We start from the raw sequence: 12,052 nt of genomic DNA on the forward strand, positions 1-12,052 counted from the left end.
TTCCAGGGTCCACTGTAACTTGCTCACTGAGTTTAATAATTTCTAATTTAGTACTTAAAATAAGAGCCTTATGACTTCTTTTTATCACAACTACCCTTAGATGTCATTGTAACACAAAAAGAGCATATATAAAATATGCAATAACTTTAAAGCACTTGAAACTTTGGAAAGTTTCCAGACATAATCGAGAGAGATGCGGAGCTCACGGAGGAGGTAAACAAACTGAGAGTGGAGGGGTGGCTCACACATGCCATAACAGTGAATCAGGAGCCATATAAATGAATTCTGGGGCATAATTTGAAATGTTCGTATCAGCGAAGTGCCATAAAGCTGGGCTCTAGTATACTGTGATGCTATGACTGGCAAGAGAGTAATAGTGAGGTTTAGAACACTGACATAACTGATGTTATTGTGGAGAAGTGCTGTGATGAACATTCAGTGGATGGCTTGTGTTATGCTTGAACTGTGCACTAGTAAGTTGTCTGGTGTAACATTACCTAGAGCACATCAATTTATCAAAGCTGCACTTTATTAAGGCCAACCCCCTTAGTACATAATTAAGAGGCAGTACAGCCTGACTGATCATGTTTGTCCTATAGCAATGTGTCTAGTTAACTCTTGCAGTAATTCCCCTGACAACTAACAGTTTGATTCAGTGGTTGGATGAGTGTGTCAAACTTCCATAGCCTAAAATAATCTAATAAAAACTAACCTAGACTAAAAAAAAAAAAAAAAAAGACTGTAATAAAACTTCCCAATTTACTGACATAAGGAGAAAAGTGATACCATTTGGAATGAGAAATGAAACATAGGCAAGAGGATTAAAGTTAAGCTACTGAGGGCAACATGCAGTGTGAATGTAATGCAGAGAATCTGTAGTCTAGAAATTAGGAGGAGGTGCAGGATTACTAAAGTATTATCCAGAGGGCAGAGGAGGGGTTGTTGAGGTGGTTCAGACATTTAGAAAGGATGGAACAAAATAGAATGACTTGGAGAGCATATAAATCTGTAGTGGAAGGAAGGTGAGGTAGGGGTCGGCCTAGAAAAGGTTAGAGGGAGGGGAGGGTAAAGGAGGTTTTGTGTGCAAGGGGTGTGGAGGTCCAGTAATAGTGAGTGTGGTAGATAGGAGCGAGTGGAGAGAAATAGTTATGACTTGATGTGTTGTTGGGGTGTGAGCAAAGTAACATTTATGAAGGGATTCAGGGAAACTGGGAAGCCAGACTTGAGTCCTGGAGGTGGGAAGTGCAGTGCCTGCACTCTGAAGGAGGGGTGTTGATATGTTGCAGTTTTTTAACTGTAGTGTAGGCATGCCTCTGGCAAGACAGTGATGGAGTGAATGATGATGACGATAATTGAAAGTGTTTCTTTTTTGGGTCGCCCTGCCTTGATGGGAAACAGCTGTGTTAACCCTTAAATGGTCCAAACGTATATATACGTTTTTTCAACATCTGAAAGCATGTAAAAAAATGTAGATCTTCTTTTTTATTTTACATTTGAAAACGTGTAAAAAAAACTTTTATCTACATTTTTTTTTTGTTATACAGTATTTGAAAATATGTAAAAAAAAGTAGATCCACTTTTGTAGCACTACGAATTTGAACGTCAATCTCTTTGGACCGTTTAAGGGTTAATAAAAAAAATTGATGAGACCGTAATCCAATAATGACCAATTTTTTAGTGGTAATAAGATATACTCGAGTTTCCTGGAGACTGTATCTCCCTATTGTATTGTGTAGATTAGCTATGTAAAGTAACTAATAGTATATGAAATGACAAATTTTTTTAAGATGCACCTGTGCTCAGTGGGGTCTGAAAGACCCATTGCACACTTGTAATACTGCTTGTTTCTCTGCACTATAGCCCACATGATGAGCACAGGGTGTACAGTAAAGCTGCCACACAGGCCGTACAACTTACTACAGTAACTAGATATCTGTATGCTTTGGCCTCAGTCAGATACTCTTTTCCTAAAAAGGATCTCTTAGGAATTCCTCAGTGTAAGTGGTATCTCAACTTTCATCGATCAGTATTTATGACAAGTTTTATCCAAGCATATGGGCAGGTGTGATTCCATCAGAAGACTTGTTAACCAGTTATTTCTAAGCTGTATCTTGCCTTTATCTGACAAAATATTTACTTATACCAATTCATCCTTAAAATAACAAATAAATACACAAATTCATATGCATTGATAAAAACAAAGCAGGCGGTTGACTACAATACTTGTGTTGCGAAGTATATCTTGCTGTACATCCCTCATGCACTGTACATTACCAAGTGTAATGCCACCATTTACACAGTTACACAGCAAATGGCATGTCACATTCTATTTATCTTACCTTCTGAATGCTTTCATTGACATCATTGTCCTTCAGGTCAGGAAATTTCTGCTTCAAGTGATGGAAGAGCTGCATGTGGGGGATGTTGCGCGTGTCAGTAGGCAGCCGCGCAGAGTCCATACTGTGGCCCAACCCACTTCAAATATGGCTTGGCCTCTCTTTTTCACTAAGACCCAGCCTGATTTATTTACTGTGCTCTTATCTATTTATTCTGGCACTTTTAAAACTTTTAACACAAGTAAGCAGTAAACCTGCAGACACTGGGGCCACATGAGAAGCATCTAGTCAGCTGCAGCACAACGGTTGCCACCTCGGATGCATCTTGTAATCACTCCAACTTCCTGAAAAAAAAAAATTGTCCCTGAGCAATAAGTAGAGGAAGAATGGAGGAAATAAAGACTGTAATGAAGTACAAGACAAACTCAAATCATTCAACTAAACAAAAGTCCCATGTGCAAGACCTAGGAGTAATGATGTCGGAAGATCTCGCATTCAAGTATCACAACAATGTTGTCATTGCTACCGCAAGAAAAATGATAGGCTGGATAACTAGAACTTTCCAGACAAGAGATGCTGAGTCACCTTTTTCTCTCCAGGCCGGAAAACTGCCCCTTCTGGTCAGAGCGAGATTGCTGAGCTGGAAAGCATACAAAAAACTTTCACTGCTCGTATAGTCAAACATCTGAACTACTAGGAATGCTGGAAGTCCCTTCAACTGTATTCCTTGAAATGTAAGCAATAAAGGTACAGTATTTACACCTGGAAAATACCTCCACTAAAATGCAGTGGTATGACGAGTACACTAAGAGAGAACGTGATGAATGTTTGAGTCCCCTAATCTTCCATGCCTCCCCTCTGTGCATATGGGAAATTACTAACAAGATTCTGGCCTTCAAGAGGGAACTGGACAAGATCCTCAAATCAGTGCCTGTATTCAGGCTATGGTTTGTACACTGAATTGTGTATGGCTAGCAGTAACAACCTGGTTGATCAGGCCTTGATCCTCCAGACAGCCTGGTCTGGGACAGGGTCATGGGGACACTGTCTCCCAAAAACATCTTTCAGGAAGAAGCAATATTGTAGTAGGGTGCAATGAAGTGATTTTTAATATGTAGCTAATTATTTTTTTACTACAAGTATCTGTAACTTGAATTGTACAGTGTACTAATATTCCAAGTAAAGAATATGAAAAGAATAAAAAAATGTACAAAAAATATAAAATGTGTAAACTACTGTCTAGAGAAAAGTGCAGAGAATGTAAGGAAGTCTGGAAAGCATAAAAAAAAACATAAATTGTAAAATAAAGTATGGGAAAAATGGATGAAAATATCAAGAAAAAAACATGAAAAATATAGAAAACAGTATGAATATAAAGTATTAAAAATCTAAAAATTACCCCCCCCCCCTAAAAAAAAAATTACAACTAGTACAGGTCCGCCATCACAAATCCGGCAATCAGTTATTCGGTTCCTTCAGTTATTCGGCACTAATTTTGGCGAGCATAATTTCAAATTTCCAGGGTCGCCACACCAACCTGCTGGTACTGTTTGGTGGCGCTACTTGCTGCATAAATCATTCCAATTTCTTTTTCTCCATTTATTGTTTTAACCTGCTTACTTTTAGCCCTAGCCATGGTTCCAATGAATAAAAGAAATGCTTCTCATTATGTAAAGCACCTACACAGTACATTATCCATTAAAGATAAGGTGGCTTTGAAGCCACTGTCGGTTGCCATGAGCTCAGTCTCATGAAGCTGGAGAATATGCTTTATTATTACGCTAATATCAACACTACAGCTTATTTGCCTATCACAATTGATCTAATATGACATAAGAAACAATACGTATAAATAACATAAAACATGTTAAATACTCCAGAATGAATAATATTTGGCATAACACCGAGCAGTTCGATGGAGGTATGAAGAGGATATGATATACAAATACCATTCTCCTATCCCTGTCTTTGTGGCTTATATTAGAGAAAACGGAGTATAGCACAGGGCTAACTATGATATACACTCGTACTGCACCATAAACCTGAAACAAAAAAAGTTATTTTCTCTCTGTAGATTATCACACATAGCAGCATATGTGTAGAGAACCTAGGATAACCCCAAAAAAGTCAACGTGGCTTATTTTTAGTACCTGGCTTGGGTTAGCCATATATGATTTTTGGTAAATATTCGATTCCCAGCCAGGGTAGCAACATTAGGCGTGTTTCTTTACACCTGTTGTCTATGTTTACCCATCATTAAATGGGTACCTGGGTGTTAGCCGACTAGTGTGGGTGTTATCCTGGGATACTGACCTAATTTTCTTGAAATACTCTCTATAACAAGGGGCTTTCTATATAGTAGTATGTCATTGATGTCAGCTAGGCCTGTATACCTTGTACATGTACATGTAGTATATAAAGATACATGTATTATTATTATTATTATTATTATTATATTATTATTTTCTCAGTTGTTTGTTGGGTTATCTCATTCAAACTTGGGCAATGTATGATGGAAAGATACTTCTTCATGTACACCAAAAATGAAAGAAATCAGACCATAAATAGCGGAGTTCACTTCTCAGCCATTAGCGGCCGCTTAGTGGTAAGTATATTTTTGTATGGTTGTTATGGTTATATTCTCATTTTTTCGGTCTCATTTGATAGAATGAAAGATATATTACAGAAATAGATATGATTTTGATTGCTTTCATGATGAAAAGTACTTCGAAATTGCACTCCCAGTAGCAAAAATGTTCTATTCTTTAGCAAAGCTCAAGAGTAAACAAATGACGTCACCGTCCAATACCTGTCCGCCTGCCAGTCTAAATTCCAGTACGAGTCAAGAATGGCTTGACATTATTTATACAATTATTACAATAATGCAGCAGTCTGCATAACAGTAAATCTTCTATTTTTTTTGTGAATAAAAATTCCAAATGAAAAGCAAGAGTAATATACGAGGGGCCTGTAGCCGTGACTAATGAACAGAGAAAATGTTATTTTAGTGCCAGGAATGTCTGCATTGTTTATTCTGGACCCTATTTTGAAATTGGCATCTGTTGAAATTTGTGTGAAATTGGCCAAATTGCCAATTTCTGACCACTTTATTGGGAAGTTGAAATAAGTGAATGGGTGGTTTTTTGTACTCAGTTGACAGACTAGAAGTAAATAAGTTTATTCAGGCATACACAAATACAGTTACACAGATTATTATACATAGCAGTGTATGTATAGAGAACCTAGGATAACCCAGAAAAGTCAGACAAAGTGACTTATTTCCAGTACCTGGCTTGGGCTTGCCATATATGATTTTTGGTAAATATTTTTTTTCTCGGTTGTTTGTTGGGCTATCTCATTGAAACTTGGGCAATGTATGATGGAAAGATGCTTCTTAACGTACAACAAAAATAAAAAAGACGGACGATAAATAAAGGAGTTAACTTCTCAGCCATTAGCCGCCTCTTTGCAGTATATTTTCGTATGGTTTTTATGGTTGTATTCTCATTTTTTTGGACTCATTTGATAGAATGGAAGATATATTACAGAAATAGACATGATTTTGATTGCTTTCATGACGAAAAGTACCTTGAAATTGAGCTCAAAGTAGCGGAAATGTTCAATTTTTTCCGATGTCCAATGAACTGTGCAAGTCAAGTTGGTTAATTTTATTAAGTGTATTCTAACCTAACCACTCTGTAATCCGGCAAACTCAGTGATCCGGCACACTACAGGTCCCAATGATGCCGGATTTGTGATGAGGACCTGTACTACATTACTGGCTTCTGACCAGTCTATGAGGAGTTTCAAAACCTACTTCCTCAAGGAAAGTTCTTTGATGCTGGCAAGGGAGCTCTTGATCCAAGCAGCTGGATATGACCTCTTCCTCAGATGGAACCTACTTGCCTCTCATTACCCCAGGTACTGTATGGCTCCTATGGGTATAGTGCTCCCTCATGAATGTAATAATAATAATAACGATGTAATGTATTTCAGTCACTGTATGACAAGAGAAGGGTATTCCACATTGCATAACCCCAGCCCCCTGGATATCAATGAACACAAAATAAATATGGCAGAGAGTGACACAGGTTTCAAATGCAGTTAAATATTTGAGTTGAGGATTTGAGGCAAATCAAAAGAGGTATTCACAAGTTGTCAAACGGAAATTAATATCCCAAGTTCTTCAATAAAAATGGAAGGTTAGGACATGCACAAGCCAAGACTAATTCAAACCTTCCACTAAGAAACACCAGTTCTGAAGTCAACCTGAAGAGGCATTTCCCCATCTTAAGACCAATATCCTAAAATACACCAGCACATTAAGTTTGAAGCCACCCACAAAATCAATCCAAACTTTTCTCTAAGATTTACCAGCTTTTAAGTAATTAAATTTTACTTAAGCTTTGGATATACACTTTTTTTTTTTTTTTTTTAGAAAAAAAGGTGTGATGGAAAGCCAGATAAGTGGAAAATGGTAAATGTGATAACCATTTGCAAAGTGGGACTTAGGTCCTTAGCTTCAAATTACAGAGGTCCACCGAGTTAAAATATTAATTTGTTCCAAACCCTAAAATACATGGCTTTATGGTACTGTATTTTCTGGCATATAAGGCATGATAAAAGTATCACAATGGTAAATCAGTAATCATATTCAATGGCTAATTACCCCCTTACTTTACACTAAAGCATAACCCAAAGTCTACTCTTAACCCTGACTTTAAGCATGAAAGGTGCAGGGTGATTCTCCAAAACCTTTTGTGGGAAAAGAAAAGGCATGCCTTATATGCCGGAAAGCAAAGTAATTCATTCCAAGACCCCAAGGTACAACTTTTACTGTACCTTGGACTTGTACCCTTCACAGACATAATTGGCACAAGCTATCTTCCTTAAGGGCCATAATGACTTGGTAATGCAGAAGATGGTGTAATTATAACATAAATGCCATTATGAAGAGTAAACCAGAGTTAGTGCAGGAAACACCCATGATAGCTTCAAGCTGAAGAGTAAACAATAAACTGTAGTACAAACTCTGCTATTGGCTGAGATGATACAATAGAGATATTCAACCCTGCTGCAGACTGGCTGCTAAGTCACCCCACAGACCCCCACTCCTATTGGCTCAGATGCCACATAAGAGACAAGCTACCACATCAATGGTTGACTGAGGTCCACCCACGTGTGCCGACAATAATAATAATATTTATGCAGTAATAATACAGTGGACCCCCGGTTAACGATATTTTTCACTCCAGAAGTATGTTCAGGTGCCAGTACTGACCGAATTTGTTCCCATAAGAAATATTGTGAAGTAGATTAGTCCATTTCAGACCCCCAAACATACACGTACAAACGCACTTACATAATTGGTCGCATTCGGAGGTAATCGTTATGCGGGGGTCCACTGTAATTATAATTTCTAAAAGTACATGACACAACTACATGACACATAGATGTCATGGGCATACTACTGTACAGGTGGGTCCCACACTATGGCATTCTACTTCTTGGCATTCTGCTATTGCAGTGGTTTTCAATTATACCCATTATTCATTTATTTGGCTCTGGTTCTGCCGTTCCGGTGTTTCTTCAGCCCAATGCACTCAACAGCTGAGAGTCCAGGCTCCATTTTGTTAAGTCTGCTTACAGCCTTTGCATACTCTGCATCTCCTTGGATTCTGTCTTGAAACTTTCCAAAGTTTCAATAGTTTTAAAGTCATTACAGTGGACTCCTGGATTAAGATGTAATCGGATTAAGAAATAATCTGATTAAGTAACGTTTTTGTGTCAAAATATTGGCTCAGTAAATGACACTGAACTCGGTAAAAGTCATTCATTCTGAATGTGTCCACGCGCCATGAGCGGCCCAGACACTCCATGTACAGCCAGTGTGCCATTGTTTACCAGCCAGTAAGGAAGACTCCACGCATACATGCGATACATTTTGTATTATTCTATTGTTTTTAGTGCTTGTAACTGCTAAATAAGCCACCATGGACCCAAAGAAAGCTTCTAGTGCCTGCCCTTTGGTAAAGAGGGTGAAAAACACTACAGAATTCAAGAAAAAGTTTGTAGAAAGATACGAAAGTGGTGGTGGTAGTGGATGGTAGTGATGGTGGTAGAGGGTACTTCCCCACACACCAGCCAGGGTACTTCCCCACACACACCAGCCAGAATACTTCCCCACACACACTATCTGATTTGAGTGGGACTTGTGCATGAGTGAATAAAATTATTAAAGCTTATTGCTTGGGAAGCATTGAAAATTGGGTTGGGCAAATACATTTCTGTTAGTGCCTAGTATGGGCCAACAGGCCTGCTGCAATGTTCCTGCTTTCTTATGTGGAAACATTTATGGATGAACATCACTCTGACACAGCTGCTGCAGGCCGTGCTGGCAACATCTACAATGACAATGTTGTGTCCCATTTTAGGGAAATCTTAGAGAGACACCAGAAACAGAGCTCTCTGGACAGATATTTTGTGCGGCAGGAGTCCAGTGACTCTGAAGCTGATCCAGTGGCATTAAAAAACAAAGAAGGGAAGTAACCCCAGATAAGGACTTGGTACCTGAAGTCTTTATGGAAGGGAATTCCCCTTCCAAACAATAGTACACCTCCATCCTCTCCTCTCCTCCCGTCTCATCAATCCTCAATAAGTCTTCAATAAAGGTAAGTTTCATTGTAGTAATGTTTTACTCTGCATGTCTCATTGTTTTCTGTTTAGGGAAATAGGTGTGTTGCTGTGTCTAGAACGGATTAATTGGATTTCCTTTATTTCTTATGGGGAATATTAATTCGGATTAAGTCAGATTTGGTATAAGACACACTCCCTGGAACAGATTAATTACGTTATCCAGGGGTCCACTGTACGTATGTACAGCAGTCCTCCTGAATCCACAGGGAATGCGTTCCAAGACCTACCATGGATACCTGAGACTGTGGATAGTAGCAAATCCTATTAAGTCGTTTTTTTTGTTCACATAAGTGCCTACGATAAAGTTTAATTGATAAATTATGCACAATAAATCTAGAGTTAGCTTTTTTCATTGATGGGAAGCACTTCACGACTTCTCTGGATTTGAAGAACTGCCAGCATCACTACCTTTGTGCTTTGGGGATGCTATTAAGGGTTATTCTAGGACCATAGTACACCATGGATAACCGAAACTGCAGAAACTGAATCCTTGGATACCGGGGGTGAGGCCTGTATACACTATGCTTGTGAGCCTTGGTGTGCTACCGTGAATCTGGGTGTGCTGCCGTGAGCCTGGGTGTGCTGCAGTGAGCCTGGGTGTGCTGCCGCGAGCCTGGGTGTGTTGCCGTGAGCCTGGGTGTGTTGCCGCGAGCCTGGGTGTGCTGCCTCGAGTCTGGGTGTGCTGCCGCGAGTCTGGGTGTGCTGCCGCGAGTCTGGGTGTGCTGCCACGAGCCTGGGTGTGCTGCCGCGAGCCTGGGTGTGCTGCCGCGAGTCTGGGTGTGCTGCCGCGAGCCTGGGTGTGCTGCCGCAAGCCTGGGTGTGCTGCCACAAGCCTGAATGTGTTGCCGCGAGCCTGGGTGTGTTGCCGAGAGCCTGGGTGGGTTGCCGTGAGCCTTGGTGGGTTGCCGTAAGCCAGGGCGTGTTGCCATGAGCCTGGGTGGGTTGCCAGGTTGCCGTGTGTTAGGAAGCACTTCATGGCTTCCGTGGATTTGAAAAACTGCTTTGGGGACGTTATTAAGCAAAATTAAGGGTTATTTTCGGACCATAGTACCATGGATAACCGAAACCACAGAAACTGAATCCATGGATACTGGGGGGGGGGGGGGGGGGCTGTATATATTATGCTTGTGTTGATTACAATAGCATCTAAAGAGAGTTGTCAGCCTTAGTATGCTGCAATGAGACTGGTTGTGTTGCTATGACCCTGGGTGTCTTCCCGTGAACCTGGGTTTGTTGCCGAAAACGGATATGTGTTGCCGTGAACCTAGGTGTGCTGCCGTGAACCTGGGTGTGTTGCCGTGAACCTGGGTGTGTTGCGGTAAACCTGGGTGTGTTGCCGTGAACCCGCTTGTGTTGCCTTCAACCTACGTGTGTTGCTATGAGCCTGGGTGTGTTGCCATGAACCTGGGTGTATTGCCATGAACCTGCGTGTGTTGCCATGAACCTGGGCGTGTTGAGGTGAACCTGGTTCTGTTGCCATGAACCTGGGTGTATTTCCGTGAATCTGGCAGTGTTGCCGTGACCCTGGGTGTGTTGCCATGAACCTGGGTGTGTTGCCATCAGGTTGTATGTGTTGCCAAAAGCCTGGGTGTGTTGCCGAAAACCTAGGCGTGTTGACGTGAGCCTGGGTTTGTCGCCATGATCCTGGGTGTGTTGCCGGGAGCCTGGGTGTCTTGCCGTGAACCTGTGCTGCCGTGACCCTGAGAGTGCTGCCGTTAACCTGTGTGTGTTGCCATGACCCTGGGTGTGTGGGTGTGTTGCTGTGAACCTGGGTGTGTTGTCGTGAACCTGAGTGTGTTGCCATGAACCAGGGAGTGTTGCCGCGAACCTAGGTGTGTTGCCGTGAACCTGAATGTGTTGACATGAACTTGGGTGTGTTACCGTGAACCTGGTGTGTTGCCATTAGGCTGGATGTGTTGCCGTGAGAATGGTGCGTTGCTGTGAAACTGGTTTTGTTGCCAATAGCCTGGGTGTCTTGCCGTGAACATGGGTGTGTTGTTGTGAACCTGGTTGTGTTCCCAGGAGCCTGGGTGCACTGCCATAAGGCTGGATGTGTTGCTGTGAAACTGGATGTGTTGCTGTGAACCAGGGTGTGTTCCCAGTAGCCTGGGTGTGTTGCCGTGAACATGGGTATGTTGTCGTGTACCTGCATGTGTTGCCATGACCTTGGGTGTGTTGCCATGAACCTGGGTGTGTTGCTGTGCGCCTGGTGTGTTGCCGTGAACCTGAGTGTGTTCCTACGAACCTGAGTGTTGCCGTGAACATGGGTGTGCTGGGATGAACCTGGGTGTGTTACCATGATCCTAGGTGTGTTGCCGTGAACCTGGGTGTGTTGCCGTGAACCTGGGTGTGTTGTCGTGAACCTGAGTGTGTTGCCATGTACCTGGGTGTGTTGCCGTGAACCTGGGTGTGTTGTCGTGAAAGCATGTGTGTTATAATAAGACTGTGTTGCCGTGAGCCTGAATATGTTGCTGTGAACCTCGGTGTGCTGTGAATCTGGGTGTGTTGCCGTTAACCTAAGTGTGTTGCCATGAGCTTGGGTATGTTGTCATGAATCTGGGTGTGTTGCCATGAACCTGGTAGTGTTGCCGTGAATCTCGGTGTGTTGCAGTGAGCCTGGGTGTATTGCCCTGAACCAGGATGTGTTACCACAATGCTGTATGTGTTAGAGTGAGCGTGGATGTGCTGCCGTGAACCTGCGTGTGTTGCCATGAGCCTGGGTGTGTTGCCGTGAACCTGGGTGTGTTGCCATGAACATGGGTGCATTGCCGTGAACCTGGCTCTGTTCCTATGAACATTCGTGTGTTGCCATGAACCAGGGTGTATTGCCATGAACCTGGGATTGTTGCCGTGAACCTGGGTGTGTTGCCTTAAACGTCGGTGTATAGCCACGAACCCGGGTGTGTTGCCGTGAGCCTGGGCGTGTTACCTTGAGCCTGGGTGTATTGCCATGAACCTGGGTGTGTTGCCGTGAACCTAGAAGTGTTGAGGTGAAACTGGGTGTGCTGCCAGGATCCTGG

At 42.0% G+C, this 12,052-nt stretch overlaps 1 protein-coding gene across 10 annotated transcripts in view; it reads right to left on the bottom strand.

The window, feature by feature from the left end:
* The window catches only part of LOC128685725 (mitogen-activated protein kinase kinase kinase 7-interacting protein 3 homolog), a 639,350-nt gene that overhangs the window by 231,207 nt on the left and 396,091 nt on the right, over nt 1-12,052 (bottom strand). For all 10 annotated transcript variants that reach the window (XM_070088023.1, XM_070088020.1, XM_070088024.1 and 7 more), the window contains one exon: nt 2,340-2,680. In XM_070088023.1, the coding sequence (XP_069944124.1) occupies nt 2,340-2,459 (120 nt within the window). In that variant the 5' untranslated portion in view covers nt 2,460-2,680. The remainder of the gene's footprint in view (nt 1-2,339; nt 2,681-12,052) is intronic.

This window comes from Cherax quadricarinatus, chromosome 23, assembly GCF_038502225.1.
Source record: "Cherax quadricarinatus isolate ZL_2023a chromosome 23, ASM3850222v1, whole genome shotgun sequence".
Classification (NCBI taxonomy): Eukaryota; Metazoa; Arthropoda; class Malacostraca; order Decapoda; family Parastacidae; genus Cherax; species Cherax quadricarinatus.